This window comes from Trichomycterus rosablanca, chromosome 13, assembly GCF_030014385.1.
Source record: "Trichomycterus rosablanca isolate fTriRos1 chromosome 13, fTriRos1.hap1, whole genome shotgun sequence".
Taxonomy (NCBI): Eukaryota; Metazoa; Chordata; class Actinopteri; order Siluriformes; family Trichomycteridae; genus Trichomycterus; species Trichomycterus rosablanca.
The window spans coordinates 20,909,513-20,935,203 of record NC_086000.1 but is presented as its reverse complement, the minus strand read 5'-3'; the positions used below and the strand labels follow the sequence as shown (position 1 = coordinate 20,935,203).

The 25,691-nt window shown below is 40.3% G+C and overlaps 1 protein-coding gene across 4 annotated transcripts in view; it reads right to left on the bottom strand.

Annotated features, from left to right (window-relative positions):
* Positions 1-25,691, bottom strand: part of LOC134325793 (neuronal PAS domain-containing protein 3) — a 305,263-nt gene that overhangs the window by 36,845 nt on the left and 242,727 nt on the right. For all 4 annotated transcript variants that reach the window (XM_063008026.1, XM_063008028.1, XM_063008029.1 and 1 more), the window contains one exon: positions 8,375-8,552. In XM_063008026.1, coding sequence (XP_062864096.1) covers positions 8,375-8,552 — 178 coding nt within the window. The remainder of the gene's footprint in view (positions 1-8,374; positions 8,553-25,691) is intronic.

Genomic DNA, 25,691 nt, shown 5'->3' with positions numbered 1-25,691 from the left:
AACAGATGAACTACAGTCAGTAATTGTAGAACTACAAAGAGCTTCTATATGGTAAGTGAAGCTTATAAAATGGACAGTGAGTGTAGAAACAAGGAGGTGGTTTTAATATTATGGCTGATGTTAATGTGCGAAGAATATGGAGAGTTTACAAAATAGTATTTTTTGCATGGCAAGTTGTCAGAATTACAGCTATTAGAGACTAAAATCATGTTACAGCAAACAGATGTACATAAAAATGCAATATGCATTTGTGAGAAGTAGAACTAAACAAACAGAAGGGAATAACTTTATAAGAATTTTTTTCAGCAGATTTACAGAAATCCATTGTTGATGTATTTTTCCCACTTTCCTTCTCACCACAATGGCTGCCCCAAATCCCAAATGCATACTACAGCACTCAATAGTAGCCTATGTTAAATAAGTACATCACAGTCTGTATATACTATTTATCATGGTACATAGTGTGTGTATTGTGAGACGTGGACAATGAATGCAGATAAAAAAGTTAAACAAGATATCTATTCCTAGATTAGACGCTTGCTAAAAGAACCCATATTTAATATGGCAAATGCACAAACATGCTGGACATTTGTTATTTTGCTCATTTGAAAGATGCGATTCTCTAAGAGCATGTTAGTCATTTTAAGATTTGTTACTATTTTAGTGAATCTGGGCCTCTGTGAATATTTTCTTTTATGTGTCTAAGTTGGGAATATAATTCAGCCAACTCAATATGCATAATAAACACAAGTTATAAACAATGTACACAATATCTCCACTGCAAAGGACAAATCCACCATTAAATATCTTCCTGTGAAAGTCAGCCAGGATTGATGGTCATTTCTTTAAATCAAGTTGCGCTTTCCTGAGATCCTTAATTTAAGAATAAACTTAGGGCTTGTAATAATTGAATGCATCAGATGATTAAACCCATTTGTCTTAGCAAGCAGGCTTGGTCTTTATTTATAGTGGCCAGTTGATCACCACCCCTAACAGAGAGTGCCCTGATGGAGAATCTGCCTGATGAAGTGATAGGTACTCTCATAATTACTGAGTAGCTTATGACAGTGCACTGAAAATGAACAAGCATTATGACTTTTACTTTAGCAGATGTGTTTTGAAGAATGAATAAATTTAATTGCTATGAAGCTGATGGATAGATAGATATAAACACAACATAGATAGTGAGTACTGATTATAAAGCTATGGTTTTAAATTCCTAATTTGAGACAGATGGTTATACTTATTAAGTTAAAATAACTTTTTTAATAAAAAGTATGTGATTTTACATTTTTACATTTTAGTATGTGCCTTATCTGGTGTTTATGATAGGCCACATTCAGGGTAAAATGATGTAATTGAAGCTAGTGTAGAGTAGAGCAGAATGTCAGTAGTTGTAAAGCTCACATGTACAGTATATGTATTCAATTTGCTTCACTCTACAGAGCCTTTTTAAAATTATGATTTTAACATCATGTTTTACACACTTTGGTTACGTTCATGACAGTTCAGTCACTTGCATGTTTTTGGACTGTGGGAGGAAACAGGAGCTCCCGGAGGAAACCCACACAGACACGGGGAGAACATGCAAACGCCACACAGAAAGGATGCAAACCGCTCCACCTGGAAATCGATTCCAGGGCCTTCTTGCTGTGAGGTGACAGTGCTACCCACCAAGCCACCGTGCCCCCCAGGCCTTTTTAAAACTACCATGTTTATTATAGTATTAAGGAAAAAACTCCTTTTATCTTACTATCGCATGTAGGTAAATTAGCATGCTGTATTTTTTTTATATTCATACCAAGAAATTTTTCTTACATTTTGGAAACAAATTTATTATAATATAATAAAAATAATATAATAATATAATATATAAAATAATATAAATTGTCCCAATAACAATACAACTAACTTTCCACACATATCTTCTGACATATTATAATAAAAGCAGACAAATCAGAACCAACACCCAGATATCTAAGGACATTATTCTGATACTGATTTAAAAAAAAATAAGTCTTAAACATGCTGAATCATAAAGGCACTGTCTGGAAAAGCTTTTCTCTTGTTTGTTTTTCAGCAACAGGTCAATGTCAGACGATGGTCCTAGTTTAACCTTGTATCTACAGGGATTCTCCTGAGCTATAAAGAAGACTGAGGAAGGCTCAGCACAGTGCTTCAACCGTCGCTCGCTTCCAGCTCATTTCTGCTCTGAGAATAGCAGAATTCCCCTCTGCCATCTGTGCCTGGAAAACGCCAGTAACAAAAAGAATCTCGTCTCAAATCCTTAGATCTGTACAGCAGTCATGTCTCATGTAATAAATTAATTTAGAAAACAAATCTATAAATTTTGCAGAGAACGACGGCCTGCATTCGCAGAATGCCATTAGCATTTCCATTTGGAGTTGAAAGGGAGGCGAATGCTCGGCTGATCCTAGCAGGTGGGGACTATAGACGAGAAGAGCAACAATTCCTGCAGATACTGATGTTTATTTAATTGAACACATTCCTTGCCTGACAGAAAGCAGATGGACAAAAGAATCAAATTTGCATTCTTAATCAAAATGCGACGTGAGGAAGAATTAATAGAAGCAGATGATGTTTCATACAAACAAATCGCAAGAACAAATGCTTTAAACTTTGAAAAGTAGCAGTGTTAAAATGACAAAACTTGCCATGCTTGGTTGAACATACCTTCTCATACAGATTTATAAACTTGATATACGAGCAGTTACACACACACTAAAGCACACACAATCCCAGTCGAAGCAGCCGAGGCACTGGGGTCTGCTTGAGCTGTGTGATGGATTGAAGAAATGTCAGATAAGTTGGAACGTGACCCCCATTGGCTGGGTCAGCCTGAGTGAAATCAATATGTTTGAGCTGCAGACCTCTGTGGTTTAAGATTTCAATTAAAGCTACAGCAACAGTTTGGGTCATGTGACCGTCACTGATCACTCTATTCTAACCTCACGATAGACTTCTTTGTCGACTGTATGTTTTTGACTTGTAACGGCGATTTGTAACTGCTCTGCTACTGTTCCATCTGAAAAGGTGTGTGTGCTCATGATAATCAAGCCCTGCTGACAGGTGGATCAGACTGATGGCTGCACACACTGGGCACTAATCCCATTATTTGTATTCTGAGGGTACAAATGGCTTTTTTGACCCCTTGCTCTACATTTCAAGGACACTCAACCATATAAGGTTAACAACTTCGATGTGGAATATGCATGCGAAGGGAATCGCCAGGGAGAACTGATGCATACACTGCACTTATCCAGCCTCTTCTGGTTTCAAGTGCCCAGACAATGGGCAATGACCTTTGCTCACTGCTGCTGCTGTCTGATGGACCAAATTTGAGTGGTCAAACTTATTCAACACTCCTTTTAATGTTTTTTTTTTTTCATGCACCAGCACACAACGATCTAAAGTTATCCATTTTAAAGTTTTAGACCTATTTAAAGGTTAAGGTCGGATGTTTTTAAATCCAAAGACTTTCGGTAATACTAGGTGATATGGTCCTCCTATTTTGAAGGAGAACCTTCGGTCTATGTGGCTGCCCCAGACATGATGAATTAAGAGAAATACTGAATAATGTGGAACAACAAAATCAAATCAATTGAGACAAGAAAGTATCTGTACTTGAGTGTCTGTTATTTTGGCACTTAAATTACAAAGCTTCTGATTTTGCGCTAGCACTGGAATTTTTAGGTATAGGTTAGGAAGAAACGCTGACAAAAGGTGTCACAATATAGTCACCATAAACACATGATTTCATCCTCCTCTCTCAGCTCACTGGCAATTACAGAAGCACCAGAAGTAGTTGTGTGTGCATCAAAGATGCATGTACATTGTGTGTGTGTGTGCGTAACTGTATGTGTTAGCGATCCGGGCATTACTCTAGTCTGACAGGCCCAGGTTCTGGGGCCTGGTGGAAAAGAGCTCTATTTGCATTTCAAATGTCACGCTCAGCAGCAGACACCTGTTCGAAGTTAGAGGAGGATGCACACAAATCAAAGGTCTGAGCCTGAGGGAAAGGTGGGAATAGCCAGTCAAAAGGCTTGTCTGGAGCCTCCGGATCCTGCTTAAACCTTGCACCTCAACATCGCTGACCTCCAGACACACACCTACACCACTGCATCTCAACAATGCTAATCTCCAGACACACATTTGAGGCACTGCATGTCAATACCATCAATCTCCAGACACACATCTACAGCGCTGCATTTCAACATTGTTAATCTGTGGACACCACTGCGTCTTAACATTGCCAATTTGCAAACACACGTCTGCAGCACTGCATTTAAGCATCATTGACCCCTTAGGCACACATCTGCAGCCCCACATCTTACATTCTCAGTGCTGCATGACCTCCAGACACAAGTGTATTGTTACATCTTAACAACACCAGCCTTCAGGTGTAGATCTTCAGAACAGAATCGTAACATTACCGTCCTTTAAACACACATCTGCAGCATTGTATCTTAACAAAGCCGACCTTCAGACACACACTTGCAGTGCTGCATCTCAATGCCGTCGCCCTCCGGACGCACATTCGTAGCACTGCATCTCAACACCACAGACATCCACACATACTTCTATAGCTCTTCCATACCATTTTCTGATCATGTAAAGCACTGTGGACAAACTTATGTTCGTAGAAAATTTGTATCCAGTTTACCTCTCACCTGAACAAACATAAAACATTACAAGAGTCTAGCACACCAGCTCTGGGATTCTGAGCTCCTGAATTCAAATCTCAGCTCTGCTACCGGTCGGCTTGGTGCCGTCTAGCAGGCACAATTGGCAAGTAGTCTGCTGGATGGGAAAAAGACTGGACTAATAAGGGGTGGGGTCATCATCGCTTGGTTGCTCAGGACGCCTGTATAGAAGTGGAGGAGTGCAGAGATTGGGGTGTGGCTCTCCATGCGTAAATCCACTAAAGTATGGGAGAATAAGAAGAGATTGGCGGACTGTACACACATCAGAGGGAGTGTGTCAGGTGAATACATCGGGGTCACCAGCAGTGGATTGGCTATGCTGAATTGGGGAAAAAAGGGGGAAAGGGGAAATGCATTAAAAAAACATTACAAGACTATAATTAAAATCCAGTGGCCTTATTGTTAGATTTAAAGCCTTAAAAAACTAACCAATGTGTACTGAATGAAAATAGGCTAAACATACAAAGCAGGAGTGGTGATGGGAAGAGAAGAAGCTCACTAGGGCTTTATTTAATACTGCTTATATGAGACAGACTGGCGGACAGACAGCTTTTTTTTTAAACTTAAAATTTTAAAGACAATCAGGGTTCGAATCTCATAGGTGCTATTGGCTGGCTGGGTCACATAGGAAAGAAACTGTTACTTGGTGACCCATAAGAGAGTCAATAGCTAAAAAAATATTGGAAAAGGCTTAGATGGTGGAAGCTTTGGTGGTGGTTTTCAGATGTTAGCTTTTTTCTACTTGCTTATGACATTTATTAGCCATGTCTGGATTTAATTAGATTAATGTTTTATTTGACATTAAAATGATAAACTATATGTAAATATGCACAATAAAGCAAGCAGAATTATTTTACCAATGTCGCTACGCTGAATTAAATTGGACATTATGTCACAGGCTCTGGCTGGCATTCCTGAATTCATCTTATTGCAAATAAAGCTGGCAGCATTCTGTTTTATTAACGCAGCTACACACACAAACATCGATGCCTTTCATCCTCATCAAAGGACTGTTGTTGACTAATGCTGGGATTGCTGTTTTCAAAAATATGTTATATTTAATATTTACAGCTTTATTAGAGATGTGCCATGCCCTTGAGAGGAAGACGGAAACAGTGGGTGGAGGGGAAGCCATGGAGTCTCTGTTGCGGCAGACATTTAAACAATGCTGCGATAACGCAATTTAGCTTGCAGGTACAGCGGAAGGAAAGGTGACATTGTGAAGGGAAAAGTGAAATTACGGACAGAGCTAAAGGGAGGAGGAAATGACAAGACAAAAACATCAACCTGAACCAAGCACCCTCAGAAAAGGACATGATGGAAGGGGAAGGAGCTGATCAGATCTACTTTAGATACTGCTTATACTGGCTTTCCTTCAGAGAAAGAGACAGACATATTTAAAAATATAGAGTTGTGAAATCATTGGAAATGTTGGTGGAAAACCCATCCACCCCTCAGTCGAGGTCCCCTCTTCATTGCCTCAAAGATGAGAACACTGAGAGAACATTTATACAGAAACAACCCATCTAACCCCCACCCCATCCCCCCCAAACCACACAAAAACCTGCACTCCACCACTGTGAAATATATGCTAGTAAAAAAGCAAAAAAAGGACAAAGCCACAAATGTGGAACTTCAATTAATTTAAAGCTCCAATCAGCAAAGAATAAATCCTTGGCATATCTAATTACGAAGGCTCTCGGAAGACCAGGGCCGAACAGCCAATCTCCCTCCTGTTTGAACAGCTTGATGAACTAAGGGACTGATGGATATCAAGTCATTTTGTTTAATTTATAAATGGATTTTCCCCTAATACTTAAATTATCATCAGTACAACACAATGAAAATGGGAACATTTGGAAGGCAAAGTCTATAACCAGCCTGAAAGGAATTTTAATGAGGAGCGTCACCTCTTTTCATTTCTTCTACACAATTCCTCTAATTAAATTCAGGGGCAGCGTGTTACAGTGCAGACGAACAGCTCTCCCACCACGAGAATTTGGGCCAGAGTTGAAGACACTCGTCAAGCATATCATGTCACACACACACACACACAATGTTGCTCAGCATTATACAGATTTTACCAAACGTTCCCAACCTACATTTTGTCTTGTATAAACGAGAAAAAAGAAAAATACTCATTAGCTGATGTATGGGGGGGTAAGATGACTAAAGGCTTTTTTCAACATTAAATTATTAAACTATAGTCATAATTAGAAAATAGAAATAGAAAAATATTTATTTTAAACTTACTTTTCTAGTTTGGCAAAAAGCAAACTGTCTCTGTATTGTCCCCCAACCACGGCTACATAAATTAATGGTTCGGTCCGCCCTCAAAGCAGGTGTGAACAGCACTGAATTCGGTAAAGTAAAGTATCATGTCTCATTTAAAATAAAAATCTGTAAACAAACACTAAGACAGCAGAAAGAAAGGAAATGAAAGAGATATTTTCTTTCAAGAGTTTTACCATTAAAGCTACATATAACCTGTAAAAGCCAGCCTTAAGCACTTTTTATTGGGGGTTTTTAAGTCTTGCATTAAATACTGAATTCCAGTGGATGCTCAAATTTATTTGTATAATGCTTTTTACAATATACACTGTCTCAAAACAACTTTACAAAATCCAGGACCGAAAACCAAAAAACCTCTATTAAGCAAGCCGAGGGCACCAGTGGCAAGAAAAAACTCCTTTAAAATTACAAGGAAGAAACCTTGAGAGAAACCAAACTCAACATGGACCCATCCTATTTAGGTGGCCTAGAATTAGAACTGGATTAAATAAACCATACATATAAAATAATTATTTTCTTACAAAAGTTACCAGTGAAAAGCATAAAGAATGAGAGTTCTTTATCATTCAGACCAGTCTGTGGTAAAGTCTAATAGTAAGTTTTGGACATTGTGCAGAAACACAGGCAACAATGTTGCACTCACAGTGTTATATTTTATAGTTATATATTTTATAGTTGGCGTAGCCTGGGGTGGTGGGAACCAATGTGATATCCTTTCCTTTCAGGGCCCAAACTTCCTGGCAATGCCCTGCTATGTAGTGAAATACTTAAAAAGTAATCAAGATTACTTGAAATTAATCAAGTCAAAACATACACACACACTCATTTTACTCAATAAAGTCAGTGTCAGTTTCGACATAATAAATAAGTCTAACATATTGTGTAGGATTGCAGGGGCTAAAAAACGTACTCCGAGACATGAAGTCAGGGGCTGCATTTTAAACAGTGTGAGTGGACAGTCTAAGATTGGCCAGTGTCACTAACAATTGACTATAAAAATGGCATCCATCCACAAATAGCATGGCCAATCAAATTAACAATCATAGTATTTTACTTTAAAGCAATAAAACTAATCAAACTTAGTGGTTTCCACATAAGTTGCTGGATACTTGGTGGTATAGGGCAGTTGTAGCCTAGCGGTTAAGGTACTGGACTAGTAATCAAACTTGACTAGTAGCTCGTTCGAGTCCGACCACTGCCAGGGTGCCTCTGTTGGGCCCTTTAGCAACGTCCTCAACCTTCAATTGCCTAGACAACATATGCTATCGCAGTTCTGTAAGTCACTTTGGATGAAAGCGTCTGCTTAATGGTGAAATTGTAAATGTAAATGTATAGGGTAAGTGGCATGTAACTCTAACCTGGCTCAGGTGTCTCAGAGTGCGAGGACGAGGAAGCTGAGCTTGCTCCATCTTCAGCTCCGGCTCCATGAGACAGCAGACCCCGACCTGGAGGAAGCTTCATCCCCAACTGCTCAGCCATCTCCAGCTGATCACCCGGGTGCACATAGTCAAAAACACTGCTGCCTGTCAACTCCACCTGCACACAGACAAAAAGACGACAGACTTAGGATCATAAACCACCAAGAACATTAATCAGACATCCAGTGTCTTTCACACTTTGCTCATATGATAGTTATTTTGCCATTAAAAGAAAGCTGGTTGATAGATGTGGTCCTAATGACTCTTTAAAATGACTTTTTAAATGTTAAACAACAGACAATGTTTTCCTGATCCCATTTCCCCCACTTCATTGTAAGCCACCGTGACCAAAAAGCTATTGTGAACCCCTTACACAATATGTTTGGAACACAGGTTTACAGCTGACAGGAAAGAAGGAGAGGCTTTGCTGTTAATTAGGGATGACAAGATAATAAGAGCAGGCAGTGTAAGCAGCTGTGGCACTGGCAGGGTCCTGTGGGTCTGAAATGGCCCAGCGTTGCAATGCTCAACATGGTGATCAGGTTGGTCTGCGGGGAACTTAGGATCATGGGCGGAGATTGACAGTTGATCTTAGGGGAAGAGGGGGAGGATAAATCATTTGAAAATAGCAAGATTACAGTGTCATTAATACTTGCTTAACACGAGAACATTTTTACTTAATCTATACAGTACCATGCTGAAAAAAATAAATATACACTATAAAGCAGATGAAGCACCAGTCCCGAGCAACCACATGGTTATTATGTTCAAAAACAAGAGCTTTATTAAAGCTTTGATTAAATATATAAATCTATTAATTGCTGTTAGAATATAATATTACTGACAGTCCACCCTAAGTGCTTTCCTATTAATGTTCCCTTTAATATTTACTAAACACAGGTAAACCAGGAGGCTTTTGTCAAAGCTTTGTTTTCCTGGATTACCTGCTGGTGTGATCAAGTTTTGCTTCTCAGTGGGATTGTTTTAGGGTATAAGAGCTGATGAACGTACCAGTTATTTCACTGTTTACAAAATCCTGGTTACAGGTGGCTCTTTATTTTAGTTATCAGATATTTAACATTCTGGAAAACTGCTTGCTACATGCCAAGTCACTGTAAATGCTTTAAAAGCAGCCCCTCTTTTGTAAACACGATATAGATGACAGCAATACTGACACAACAGCAGGACATGGTAAACTAGCTACACCATGTTCACTCATTGTAATAGTAACGTATGGTGTACTTATGGTGTTCTTATATTCTTACTAAATATACTATCAACAATCAGCCTAAACAACAGACAGTTGGGTTTAGAAGATAGACGAGAGAGTGACACAGCCAGCTACTGTAGCAGTCACGATCACCTTTCTTTATTTTTATATTAATACATCTATCTGGGTTTTTGTTTTATATTTTGTATAGCAAAGATTTCTTTCTGCCAGCTTTCTTATCCCAGCTCCAGTGTAAACAATATCAATTGTTAAGATTCCACCATAGTAATCCTTTTAAATGTTTAATCCTTTAGAGCAATTTTGATGCTCAGAAATGACTTCTCCAAGCTAAAACAATTCTCATAGAGCAGGCATGATTAGTAATGCGTATATGTAATGCTATACACAGTTGGTGCGGGAAAAACAGCTTAACACATAAAAGAAAAGATACATAAATAAATAAGCCAATAATTAACTGATAAACTAAAAAAAGCACAATTTCCAGGGTGTGTTCTAGCCTTGTACACAGTGTTTCCAGCATAACCTACATGATCTCCATCAGGATAAAGCAGTTACTGAAGATGAATGAATGAACAGTCACAATCTCTGGTTGGGAAATATGGCAATCCTGTCTCACCAGTCAATGATTGTGACACACGTAAATTTTAATTTATATGAAAAGGGGTAGTCAGCAGTCTGCCAATGACGTTAGAGCTACACAGGCACCACACCCTCAGTGACCTACACCAAGAGTGATGCTAATGACTCTTATGCATTGGTTATGTATGTACATATGGGTGATTGTAATCTGAAATTTCTATGCAGAAGCAGAGTTAGGGAGATTGTTTGTGCATGTGCTGAAGAGGGATGAGAATTATATCAGGAGTAGGGTGCTGAGAATTGAGCCGCCAAGCAGGAAGAAAAGAGGAGGGCCAAAGAGAAGGCTGATGGATCTGATGAGGGAGGACATGCAGTGAGCTGGTTGGCGTGACAGGGGAGGATGTTCAGGACATGGCAAGGTGGAGACAAATGATCCACTGTGGACCCATTGTGCAACCCCTAATGAAAGAGGCCAAAATAATAACAGTATGAACATATCAGAAATGCAAGGTCATTTGGACGCCTCTATATTTCAAAAACATACAATCAGTTTAAAGAATGTGAGGTCATGTAAAAACTGAGCCATGAAAGAAATGTATTGGCTGTTCTTTACTAATATTTTTATATGAGCAACTCACTGAATGTTTGTAATGTTACACAGAAAGTTGTAGTGGTTTAAGTGTACTCAGTTTAAAATAAGAGAATCTTCCTGTTAACACGTCTTAAGGTGTAAGCAACTACTAGCTTGTCGTCACATTTTCCGTTTCAAAGTTCTCCACACATTCTCTATTAAGAACATGCAGGCAGGCCAGTCCGGTATTTGTACCCTCTTCTTCAGCAGCCATGAATTAATGTGTGCAGCATGTGGTCTTGCATTGTCTTGTTGAAGAATGCATGCACTTCCCTAGATAGATGTTGCTATAAAATCTCAATGTGCATTTCCGTATTGTCACAATCTGTCTATTTTACTATCTATTCATATAACTTATGCCAGGGGACTTGGTTATGACACAACTATTTCCGATATTCCCAGTATTCCTTCACTACCATGCAACACTAGCTTTGTTTATCTCACATCTTGTCCTTGCTCATTGTGATTTTTTACCAATAATTCTCTGTGAAAACATCACAAACTGACCAGCATGTCATCAATTCACACTGTATTGAACTGCTCCAGTCACAATAAAAACCATGCTGTGTTTTATACAGGCATTAAAACAGGAGGCACACTTGAACAAAGATGTTCTGGAGCTTTCTCTGGAGGAAGTACATTCTGTGAGTGAGGAACCAAAGAATACTAAAAGCTTTTTTTAAGGACTGATAAAGTGAGACGAGGATTTCAACCGTCTTGCACAAGCTCAGAGTTCAGCTCGAACAAAAAGTCCTCTCAGGAACAGGAAGGAAGCACTTTACAACTGTGTTTAACCTCAAGAGCTAAACAGCGGCGTGGATTACGAGGATGGGAGGAATGATAGGGATTCAAATGAGCAATTGGATTAAGCTTGAATAATAAGAGAGATGACAGTGTGTCGGTGCGGCAGTGACAGTGCGCTGAATACATTACACCGAGCGCTTTAAAAATCTATTTCCGAATGGAGATGAAATGCCAAAGCTATCTCCCTCGCTCTCTCGCAGGTCTCCCGCAGACAAACCTTTTGTGTCTATTATAATTCATGAACACGGCCCTGTCGACTGTTTTAACTGTATTACAATAAGCCTGCTTTTCAACACAAGTGTTTCCACAATGCACTCGTGCAGCGTTATTCTTGGCGGTGGGGAGGAAAAAAAATGCTCTGCAAAATAATGCCACCTCTAATATTCGACAGGCGGATGTGGTAAAGTACTGGTCTTGTGTGCTACAATAGAGCAGCAGATTATACTCTGTGATTTCAGAAAGGACACTTGGATTATTGTGTGAGGTTTTGCATGGTAAATGAGACAGTGCCCGGCGGAGAGAGGGTATGTGCAGCACCCTCATCACCCACATTTATTCTGTATAAGGACACTCAATAAGAGCTACTGAATCTCTTTCTGTCCTTTGGCTTAATAAGACTGACTGGCAGGCATTAATGAAAACACCTGATTTTCCAAAAATGAAGTGAGACGCAGGGTTTTACAAATAATGCCTATCAGCTATTAACCGTTCTGCTCCATCAGAGCCATAATAATAATAATAATCCTCACTGTCATATTTCATTCCATGATGTTTGCTTCCCCCTCTTTCCATCTTCCTCTACTTACTCTCAGAGGCAATCTGATGATAGCTGCCCCCTTTATAATGGTTGCTTCTTTACTGAACGTCTAGCTGTAGCTTCTATCGTCACCGACTGCTCTCTCAGCCTCAGGCTGCTTTGTTAAGAGTCACTAAACCCTGCTGAAGAGCCACAGGAGTGTGCCAGCCCTCATCCTCCTCATTATGATAAAATTACTCTCTGGCATCAAACACAGACATACTCACCTCCCGCTCCCAAGCACTTAACCTGCCTGAGCTGTGAACATTTGGCCACGAACGTTTGGCCTGGGCCGCACGCGCAAACACAATAACGAGTCACAGCGTGAAATGAAATGCCTGCAAATGATGTGATGCAGACTGCACAGCTACTGAAAACTGAGACTAATTCTCCAAGTGAACCTTTTAACTGAATATTGCAGTGCATGAATGATGGCCAAAACTAATAGAGTAAACACACACAAGACACATGACTAAAACGTATTCATTACAAGTCTTTAAAATCATAGTGGTTTAAAAAAAAAAAAAAAAAAAAAAAAAAAAAAAAAAAAAATAGTGTCTAGTATGTCTCAGTTTCTTAGCCTGTACCGTAGCTTCAAATGTCAAGTGTTCCTGAATTGTTGCCCAGTAAAAAGGATGTTTATGTTGAATTTCAAAATTTTACATAATATGAAACATCTGAAAGCCATCTGTGACCAGCTGTCTGAGAATTAATACCTGTGGGTAGAAACTATGGCGCACAAAGGCACCCGGGTGGTGAAGTGGTCTAGTACACCAAAAAAGCCACTGACCAGGCCGGGCAAACACAATTCACACAAACGGGCCATGTTTGAGAAAGGGAATGGGCCGTGTTTGAGGAAGAGAAGGTCGGACCGGGTCTCTTCCTATTCTGATGTTACATATAATCTCTGGCTTTCTGTATGCAATACAGCTCTGTGTGATAAAAAGGGGCTGCAGATTGGACATGTGTCGGCTCATCAGGCTCTCCTTGATCAGATCGGGGGTTGTGCAAGCAGCAGCGGATTTACAATCGGGAATCGAAAATAACTAGATAAAAGGGGGAAAATCTAGACAAATTAATGGCACACCTCTCCACCCTGTTAATCTAAGCAATGCTAGTCAAGTGGTGGTGTGTTTTAGCTGATATACACAAAACAGTTCTGTCCTTCTCCAAATGGGTTTGGAGGCTGGTTTCAGATTTTGGTCATCGCATATACAGTAGTTGACAGTATAATATAAAAATAGCAAATAATCAAATTACATAAATAACACACAGTTTGGGAAACAACGGTCACAGCAGACCGGGTGATGACTGAAGTTTGAAGTTTACACCACAATATTGTACATTGTCACTTAAATATTTTGCAAAAAAAATCTATCTAAAAATCAATCTCTCATCTCTAAACCTGGCAGCAAAATAATGATCATAATATAAAAAGTTGGAAAAAAGATATTTTTGGTCTGGGAAATGAAGCGATCAGTGGCTATACATGTGTTGAAGGAGGCACTTTCAGCGTAGTTGTTGTGCGGGTGGTGAAAGATTTGCAATAAAAAATTGGAAATGAATAAATTGAAAGAAAAAGAGTAAAAGCCAAAAACATAAATCAATACAGAATGGAATAGGAAAAGAAAAACACTGTACATCAGGCCATTAGGACCGTAGTGTATGATACGCTTAGATGACACCAGCAAGGATTTTTTTTTCGAATAACATCACGTCTTTAAACCAGAAGCAGGCAGCAGGTTCAGGTAAAGGCCTAATTAAGGGCCAATTGGAGCTGTCGTTTTTGAGTGAAGACCCAGGGGAACACCCTGCTACCTGGCTGACCTTGGCAAAATGGGAGCCCTTGGCAGAGGCGGTAACCCCCTGAACCCAACTCGCATCCAATCTCCCTCACCGCTGTGCCGCACGACCTGCCTCATACCAACCCGGTCTGCCTGGCAAGCCGCGGATAAACCGCAGCCTAATTAAATATTTTCCAACGATGTGAGTAATTTTTGCTGAGGGGTGAATTCAGGGGAAAAATTAATAAGAGATCACAAAAGATGTTCATGCCGTTGATTCTGTAAATTAATGACTATCTGCCTTATGATAAAAACCACAGTGCCAAGAATAAGAATGAAGTCTGCAAAGGCTTACTTCATCTGTCTAATAACCCAGTGCTTTCAGGAACAGAAAAAAGTCTAAAAGGCTTCTGGAAAGTTTCCATGGGCGACAGACTGACTTCATGGCAAGAATGTGATGGATGGCACAGAGGCTGCCAAGCCCAGGGCAGAGGAGTAATATTTGTCGGCAATGTGTTTTAATTTCACAATTCAAACAAGTACGCTGCACAGTGTGTGTGTATGTGTGACGGCTCACATCTCGGCTCCGAGATGAGGGTGTGAGCTAAACCGCTCTCCTCTTAGCTACTCTATTGCCTGGCTGCGGCTATATCTATCACAGCGGCACTATTAACTGGTGAGAGCGTTCTCGGCCCACTCAAGTGTTACACGGCTCAGATTACAGTAACCTTTAACTGGGTGCTGACAGACAGACAGGCTGAGATTTACTAAAGGAGCATGTTGGTTCTCTTTTCTCTCTCCACTTTTGCTCTTTCTGTTCTTTTAATATAGTATTTTGCCAGTTTTCTGTGCTTTAATCTTCACTGCCCATCAAAAGGCTGGCAGAAAAGAGAAGGCAATGCATAGTACCCACATCAATCAATGTACCAGGCAACCAGCAAAATCATTAACAGTTAATGTGGGACTGAAGAGTTGCTTTTATAACTGGACAGTTTTCATAAGTACAAGTAACACGTGATCCTGTTCAAGGTAAAGAGATGAACAAAAAATAACAGTGGTTCCTACATTTAAGTTTAAAAAACACTTTCCTTTTTCTTATCAAAGCACAAGCAACAGTGAGGGAAATAACTTCAACAATTAACTCTGAAGGACAAAAAGGAAAAAAAAAAAGTTCTCCCAGTGCTCCTTTTTCTTCAGAGCGCCTGATTTTTATCGAGCCCCACAAAGCCTCCTTAGATCATCTTAATCCACTGTGGCAAAGTAGCTGAATATGAGATTCAGATTGTCTTCGAAATTCCGGGATAGCAATCAGCTTTCTGACACCACCGTTCTCTTTAACCTTCAGAACTCATGACAGCAAAGACCGAAAGGCAACTCACAAAAGAGAACGCAACCGGTGAGTTTAACACGCTAGCTACTTAATCCACAGAACAAAAATAGCACCTCTGACACTTCCTGAGCAAATCCTTTATATGTAAAATAAATCGTATATAGACCAGTTTAAAATTATGGTTAACATTTTTAAAGACGTTTTCAAATAAAAAATAAAGTAGGAGCAGAATTGCTTGCATTGTAGCATTATAAATACAGGACACAGTGGCAATCACCTCTATTCATTTCAGTATGGTTTTATCACTGGTTCTCTGATGGATATGAGTTTTGGCTATTGACATTATTATGGGGTCTTGAAATCAATATATTGGGTTTGGTATTATTCACGGATTTAGGTGTCCACAGTGGATACTTTTCAAGCCCCCACCCTCAAAAAACTTTAAACATAATTATCCTTTTTCCTATACACATACCTGTGATACAGTCTGATTTATAAATTACGCTGAGGGTAGAGAACAATACCTAATAATAAAATTAAATAATAGTAATATTGATGTATACTGTTATAACATTTTAGCAACAACAGCATTTAATTTTGAGAATCTTTTTACAAATATTTTTGTTTATGCATTTTCTCCCCTGATCAACGCATTATCCTTCGATCATCAATCAGCATCACCAATCAGCCAGTAGAGATCGTAATTGCATCAGTTATGAGGTCCCTATCCGGCTCCCACCCTGTATGAACAACAGCCAATCGTTGTTCATGTAGGCGCCCAGCCCAGTCGGATGGCAGAGCTGGGTTTCAAACCGTCAAGTTCAAAATGTCAGCTCTGGTGTGCTAGCATGTTTACCGCTGCGCCACCTGAGTGCCCAAAATTCGTGCATTTTTATGTTTTCACTTTACTGTAGCACCTCATGGCATCTCTTAGCCCAATTTGCCAGCATCACTACTTTTGCACTTGGGGCTATATTAACTAAAATGTATTTAAACACTATACAATACTATGACTATGACTGTGACTGTGTATGGGTAGAGTGTACAGCATGGACATACTGGACAAAGAGAGGATTCACATCACAAGCAGAATGGCATATGATGATTTCAACATGATTATGTACCATTTCTATCTAATTACATATATAACCAACTATATATATATATATATTAGGGCTGTCAAACGATTAAATTTTTTAATCGCGATTAATCTCAGAATTTCATATAGTTAATCGCGATTAATCGCATTAAAAAAAATCTGTGTAAATGTTATAGAAAACAAGGATTTTTAAGTGAAATGTTACAATTAAAATGGTGAACACATTTTATGCTAAATGTACTGATGTTAAAAACTGCTGGGACAAGAGAAAACTGTAAGGGAGTTTATTCACTCACATACTAGGCAGTAAATGTCAGATTGTAGGTTAGAATTTCTCCATCAGCAAACATTGTAGATCAGCGGTGCTTTAGGTGGAATAAGGCGTAGTTATTGTATCAGACTTGTCTGTGGTTGTATCGTGACGATGGTTTGATGGACGTTTCTACACGAAGTGAGTGTGTTTTGACCCTTTGGGGCTTCCATAGTTCATGAACTAACGTGCTCGACTCAGCTTTCCGGTATTCGGTACAGAAGAAGAAGTTAATTAAGTGTAATAAAGTGTTCTGCTCCCGACAACTTGTGAATATAGCGTGTATTTATTTCTTTATTATGCAAGTGCATCACTACCACGATCGGTTACATTATGTTAACAAACCGCAAATGAAAAACGGTGGCAAGTCCGACATTAAAATGTTTGTTCTACCAGTCAAGTGTCAACATGAACTAGAATCTGCGTTAATGGCACTAATTTTTTTAATCGCGTTAAATTGAGATTGCGTTAATGCGTTATTATCGCGTTAACTTCGACAGCCCTAATATATATATATATACAGTGTATCACAAAAGTGAGTACACCCCTCACATTTCTGCAGATATTTAAGTATATCTTTTCATGGGACAACACTGACAAAATGACACTTTGACACAATGAAAAGTAGTCTGTGTGCAGCTTATATAAGAGTGTAAATTTATTCTTCCCTCAAAATAACTCAATATACAGCCATTAATGTCTAACCACCGGCAACAAAAGTGAGTACACCCCTTAGTGAAAGTTCTTGAAGTGTCAATATTTTGTGTGGCCACCATTATTTCCCAGAACTGCCTTAACTCTCCTGGGCATGGAGTTTACCAGAGCTTCACAGGTTGCCACTGGAATGCTTTTCCACTCCTCCATGACGACATCACGGAGCTGGCGGATATTCGAGACTTTGCGCTCCTCCACCTTCCGCTTGAGGATGCCCCAAAGATGTTCTATTGGGTTTAGGTCTGGAGACATGCTTGGCCAGTCCATCACCTTTACCCTCAGCCTCTTCAATAAAGCAGTGGTCGTCTTAGAGGTGTGTTTGGGGTCATTATCATGCTGTAACACTGCCCTGCAACTCAGTTTCCGGAGGGAGGGGATCATGCTCTGCTTCAGTATTTCACAGTACATATTGGAGTTCATGTGTCCCTCAATGAAATGTAACTCCCCAACACCTGCTGCACTCATGCAGCCCCAGACCATGGCATTCCCACCACCATGCTTGACTGTAGGCATGACACACTTATCTTTGTACTCCTCACCTGATTGCCGCCACACATGCTTGAGACCATCTGAACCAAACAAATTAATCTTGGTCTCATCAGACCATAGGACATGGTTCCAGTAATCCATGTCCTTTGTTGACATGTCTTCAGCAAACTGTTTGCGGGCTTTCTTGTGTAGAGACTTCAGAAGAGGCTTCCTTCTGGGGTGACAGCCATGCAGACCAATTTGATGTAGTGTGCGGCGTATGGTCTGAGCACTGACAGGCTGACCCCCCACCTTTTCAATCTCTGCAGCAATGCTGACAGCACTCCTGCGCCTATCTTTCAAAGAAAGCAGTTGGATGTGACGCTGAGCACGTGCACTCAGCTTCTTTGGACGACCAACGCGAGGTCTGTTCTGAGTGGACCCTGCTCTTTTAAAACGCTGGATGATCTTGGCCACTGTGCTGCAGCTCAGTTTCAGGGTGTTGGCAATCTTCTTGTAGCCATGGCCATCTTCATGTAGCGCAACAATTCGTCTTTTAAGATCCTCAGAGAGTTCTTTGCCATGAGGTGCCATGTTGGACCAGTATGAGAGAGTGTGAGAGCTGTACTACTAAATTGAACACACCTGCTCCCTATGCACACCTGAGACCTAGTAACACTAACAAATCACATGACATTTTGGAGGGAAAATGACAAGCAGTGCTCAATTTGGACATTTAGGGGTGTAGTCTCTTAGGGGTGTACTCACTTTTGTTGCCGGTGGTTTAGACATTAATGGCTGTATATTGAGTTATTTTGAGGGAAGAATAAATTTATGCTGTTATATAAGCTGCACACAGACTACTTTTCATTGTGTCAAAGTGTCATTTTGTCAGTGTTGTCCCATGAAAAGATATACTTAAATATCTGCAGAAATGTGAGGGGTGTACTCACTTTTGTGATACACTGTATATATATATATATATATATATATATATATATATATATATATATATATATATACAGTATATATACAGGTATATAAACAACAGTAACTAAAACCGCCAAAACGCAGATCCTAGAATGGGGGGAGGTGGGGGGCCTGACCAAAGCAAATTATTGATAAAAAATGATCATTATTTGAATCAGATAATTCAGAAATTAATAATATCTAGAACATATACTTTGGAAACAACAATTAATAAGGTATTTCCTTAAAATACTATTAAATCTCAAAAAAACATTTTGAATTATAAAAGGTAGGAAAAGAATTGCAGATGTGTAAAGGGCTACAGCTACTGGGGATTAGAAAGAAAAGGGTGGGATGGGGGTGCAGGACTGCGCTAACCTCTGTCCAGTGTTCTTCTGCCCCCTCTGAAGGGCCTGTTACAGATCACTGGCCACTTTGAAAATCAAGAAAATGAAAATCAACTGGTAGAGGAATCTGTGGAGGCAATAACCCGTCTGTCCTAGCGGTCACATCCCAATGCCTTTCCACGAGTGGGAAGTGTCATGGGTGGAAGGGGTAATCTAGGATTTCAGCTTTGCTCTTTCTGTTCCTGAACGGCACTGCCTTTGTGATTATCTGCACTCCATATCCCCTCCCCACAAAAGCCCAGGCCAAATTAAATCACCAACAAAATAAAATGCAGCCAAACTGCCCCTATTAGGCCCCTTTGGAAAAGAGATTAAACATGCCTGACTCGATGCTTTCTCTCTCCTTCCCTCTCTCGCTCTCTTTCTTGTACCAGTACGTCGTTCTCTGTCCCTTTATTGGGAGCACTTATCTATCTTCTGCGCATCTGAATAGCTCTCGCTGCTAGAAACATGCACGCCTTAAACTAAATCAATAAACTCTCATTTTCTTGTAGGAGTTCCATATTAATCGGAGAGACAGAGGCAGAGTGAATTCGTGGATCAGAGAATGAAGATGGGAAACACCGGGAGGCTGTCATGATCCCTTAATGAAACCTCCACCCCTCCCCATTTTGCTCCATCTCCCCCTCTTCCTTTTCCTTCATCCACTTCATTTTCCCCTTTCTCTCTCTCTCTCTTCTGTGCACGCTCTGTATCAGTCCCTCTATCCTGAGTTTTGATGAGTTCTCATGCTGATCAAATACAAGCAGAAATGGCCTTTTGTAGTTGTGGTCAATTTTCTCTCCGTGGTCCTGATAAATCCAGACATTGCACAATCACAGGCCATAAATCTATGTCTGTTCCCTGCTGCGCTGAATTGATGAATTATTGAACAGGAGGCAAGAGTGTGCACAATATACACATGCCATCACACACACACTCACAAACATACACACAGATACATATCTTGATGTGCTCATCCCTCTACAGAATTCTTCTTTGCCTCACGTACCTGCTCTGGGAGCAGGATGGTCAGCCTGAGCTATTGCATGTGTTGTGTCTCAACTGTATCTGATATTTCAAAATATTTCAAACGCCTTACACAAACAGTGTCAACGGAATGAGAAATTTAGTCTGTTTCGTATACACAGCACACTTGATGTGCAGCATTGGCACCAGAAGTAGCATAACAGCTGTAATGAGTAATCACTAACTGAGTCTCCCATCACATTGCAGCTACTAGTCAGAACCAGAATGTGCTTTCTAGTATGTAAACCATATGAAACCACTTCATACACTAAATGCAAAACAAAACCAGTCCAGAAGAGGAAGTGATGCGCGGTCTGTTCTAGACGACTGAACTGCTAGTAAGTGGAAACAAACAGTACTCAAGTCAGTAACTTATCAGTACTAGCTACTGGGTTTAAATGAGTGTAGAACATCTGTTTGCGTGTAAGATGGTGTGTGTCAACGTTTCTTGATGCTCCCACATTACCTAACAACTGTTTTTATTTATTTTATTGTATATATATGTTTAATTTGTGCAGTCTTACTCTCTCTACCTGTCTGAGTGCCCTCGGTTTCTCAGTGAGGAGGATTTAGCAGAAGGGCGCTGCTGTTGCTGGGTGAGTGAGTTTTCTGATTTATGCTGGGAGACTGCTGCTGGCACCAGGGCACCTTGAGAGAAATTATTAAAATCCCGATTTACAAGGGCCCTGATGCAGAGGATGATACAGTAACTGAACTCTATATAACATACACACTCTTCCCAACACACATTTTCTCTTTTTTCTGTCTCCTACACCTTTTCCCATCAGCCCTGGTTTCTACTTGTTGATGAATCGAGGTGTTATGCAATCAGACATGGGAGTTTTCTTATGCACGGCATTTATATAATTAACACCATTGAGAATGATTAAGTGCAAGACAAGGTATTCACATCTTGGAACGCTGATTCAATCTAGCAACATTTAAAGAAGTAATTGTTTTTTTCTTTTTTGCATTTTCTCCCAGTTTCCCTCCCAAGATAGTCATACCCAATTACCTGACTGCATTACGCCTCCCCTCTACTGATGTTGACCTCCACTCTGACTGAGGAGAGCTGTGACTAACCGTGCACAAGACGGGGTCCATATGTGGAAAAGCATTGCACAGAGAGAGAGACACACCCTGATCCCACATTGTCCCTGGTCTCTGTGCAGGCACCATCAATCAACCAGCAGAGGTCGTAATTGCACCAGTTATGGGGAATCCCCTCCGGCATCCCCCCTTGAACAATAAGCCAATCGTTGCTGGTGGCAGAGATGAAATTTAAACCTACGAGTTCGAGATGTCAGCTCTGGTGTGCTAGCGTGTTTTAGCGCTGCGCCACCTAAGCACCTGTAGTGATTGGTTTAAACATTATTCTTACTAACTCCCCTCACTGTACACATTTAAGTGTTTTTTCTTATTATAACACAAATGTATTGCTTTTTTAACTAATTGTGGTCCAAATGTATTTCTGAAATATTCCCGCTTACCAGCTTTGTTTGCCCTATTGCACTGAAATGACCAATCTGAGAAGGTGAGTGCTAACCTGTGTTTCCTCCGAGACACCACAGTCAGTCACAGTGATCTTTTGCAGCAGTTAATATTGATCTAAAAGAAACATTACATCCCCTTCTGATTCATATGGCCAATTACGCTTTGGACTTCTGGACTTTGAATAGATGGATGTTCTCTTCATTTGTAGTTCCAGCATGTTAAAACAATTCTTTTTAAAATTCTACTTATGCCTTTTTCTCCCCCCCCCCCCCCCAATCTAGTCATATTCAGTTACCCAGCTGTATCTTTTCTGTACCTATGCAGACCCCTACCCTGACCAAGGAGGGCTGTATATAACACATGCCCCCTCTGAGACGTATACAGTTGCGAACCACTTCTTCTCACCTTCACAAGGTGGGTACACACAAGGATTAGGATCATGTTCAGAGAGTCACAAACTGATTATTACTCTCCATCTCTGTACAGGCGCCATCACCGAATGCAGCAGCAATAAGGAATCCCATTCGACCCTCCCTCTGTCAGACTTAGCCAATCGTGCCTCGAGAGCTCGAGTTTGAAGGACTGGTAGCTAAGTGGACTAATAGGGTTCTTTTTAATTTAAAACCTTTTTTTGACTGCACTCCAAAAGCGTTCCATAGTTTTAAATTTAGATTGCAGATGTGTGAGCAATCTGCCCAGCTGTTTTATCCCAGTTCTAGCAGCACAGCAATCAAGTGTCCCATTCCACACTGACTCCTACCTGCACATCTGCATCAGCTGATCAGAGTGAAAGCAGACAGACAGACTCAGAGCTAGACAGAAAAATCAATATAAACATGGACCAGATGTTCAACCTTATAACAAATCTTTTGACATTAAATAAATATGACATGTTTAAAATCAAAAATCAATTTCACTTTATCTTCCATTTCATATCTTTTATTGTGTAAAAATCAACATTGGATTGGTGTAACTGGATCAGATGACAGCAGTGTGTGTTTTGTGTTTTGGTGTATGTGAATGAGATGAGAGTGATTTGTCTTGTTGTGTTGTCTTACATCATCAGGGCCTGTCAGAGGAAGTGTGTACGAACAACTTCATTTCCAGCACGAGTGGAGATAATACAAGGAGCATAAACACAAACATAGCTGTCTGAGGAGTGGGCTTTGTGCCAACGCTCTTCCTGCCTTCTTCTCTACGAGACTTCATTCCCAGCAACTAAACCTACTCGCTCTTGTTGGCAGCCATTTATCAAACCTATCCATCTATCCCTCCACTCCTCCACTACTCATTCATTTATGTGGAAGGGAGCAGCCACTGGCGTCCATATTTCCGCTAGTGGTAATGCATTACAGAGTCTGGTGGGGTGCTCTAGGGTTTCCAAGTCAATCACTGTGGGGATAAGAAGGAAGTTAGGACACTTATGCTAAAAACAGTGACTTTAAGATGCCCAGGTGGTGCAGCGGGATAATCCACTAGCACACTAGAGCTGGGATTCTGAACTTCCTGAGTTTAAATCTCAGCTCTGCTACCGGTCAGCTGGGTGCCCCCTAGCAGGCACAACTGTCCTCTAGTCTGCTGGGGGTGGGTTTGAGACCAAACTAATAAGGGGGTCATCAATGCTGTGTAGGGACCTTGGTTGCCCAGAGCACCTGTACGGAAAGTGGAGGAGTGCAGAGATCGGGCGTGGCTCTCCATGCGTAAAGCCGACCTCACACGCAAATCAACCAAAGTATGGGAGAAAAAGAGGACGTGCACACATTGGAGGGAGTGTGTGTCAGGTGAATATACACCCTCCTTGGACATCAATGGGGTTGCCAGCAGCGGATTGGCTATGCTAAATTAAGAGAAAAAGGGGGAAAATGTATAAAAAAAACTGTGTATATATCGTCTAAGCAATTGAGGGTTAAGGGCCTTGCTCAAGGGCCCAACAGTGGCAACCTGGCAGTGGTGGGGCTTAAACCAGCGACCTTTTAATTACTAGTCCAGTTCATTAACCGCTAGGCTACAACTGCCAAGTTGCAAGTTGTGTACACACACATTGCTAATTTTGCTACACAAGACACTGTGTTTTAGAATAAAGTGTCAGTGTTTGTGTGTGTGTGTGTGTGTGTGTGTGTTTGTGTGTGTTGAGCCAGCAAGGGTTAGGCTAGGGTTTAAAGACTAAACACAGTTCTAATGATGGACAGAGAGTGCAGCACAGACGATGTCACACACACGCTCTCTTTTTTTTTTGGTTTGTGCAGGCTTTGTAAGCATGCCTGAGAGGCCACACTATGTTTCTGAATGACTGGTTTGGACCTCTGGGTGTTGCATACATCCATGCTTTTGGCCTCTATTCCCCCATCTGAGAATTGGTCTATACACACCTTTTTGTTTGGGCTCTTTGTTCCTGACAGGGATTTCTGAAGTAGAAACGGTCACACAAAATACTGAGAGCAATGCGGAATTTAAATGTAAATAATGCAGATTGCACACTGATACATGAAATAACTCTATATTGTACGTGCAAACCCCTCTGAGACTGTCAGCGCAGCGCTCACACATTCTCTCTGACAATGACCTTGATGCGTTTATTAAGTAAAGATTTTCCCAGGCAAAAACTCAGCTTAAGGCATTAATCACTGAATTAATAATTTCATTAGGTATATTTCATTAGGTGCTCACGAGGTGGAAAAATGTAAATTGTATAGGAAAATAACACGAAGCCTGATTCTGAAGCAATATATTTGCAAAAACAATAACTTCAGAACCTAATTTATTGAAATGACTTTAGTGCTATGAGCATTAGCTCTAATTAGACGGAATGTGACTTTTTGTGCTGAAACTGTGAGACCCAACCATCACTTTTTCTGAATGAGCCGCACTTGATGACTGATCCGGAGCTGGGAAACACACTGCATGCATGATGAATCAACAAATAAAGGACAGCAGTGGCTTTCTGTCAGTAGAAGAGATAATTCCTTTTCTGTTCCACAAAAGCACAATCAATCCATTATGAACGTGCTTGCTTTTGTAAAGCTGCGATTTATGCTGGTAGCTTGGCACCAGAGGAGAGTCTGATTTACTGAGGCAGTATCAGAATACTCAGCATAATAATCAGACTGAGATACACAACAAAGACTGAGAGGAGAGGAGATATGGATATCAAGAAAGAGATTTATGCAATAGAACGAGAAAAAGAGGATAGTAATGCTGCTGATAGAGAGATGTTTGAGATAGAGGACGTGAGCTATCTGAAACTAGGAGTGGATTTGGAACACTAGGCAATGTGCATAAAGAGGAGCAGCTTAGATGGGAATTACTTCAGCACACCTGTGGGTTTGGTGGGATATCCTGCAGGGTGCAGACAGCTTATCACTGGCCTTTATGAGGGGATACATTAATAATTAAAAGATGAAATAATACCTGTGCTTAGGTGTGCGCACATGTAGAAAGCTGCATATATTCTGCATTTGATCAATGTGCTGTATTATAATCTTTGTACTTAATGTAGAGTTGGGCAGTAATGAACAAAAGTAAATAAATATACTAATAATTAGAATATTCTGTCAGAATAAAAAATAATATTGGAAATATATGAATTTTACCATTCTAGTAAATACCTTTATACAAAAATACAGTTAAAGTTAA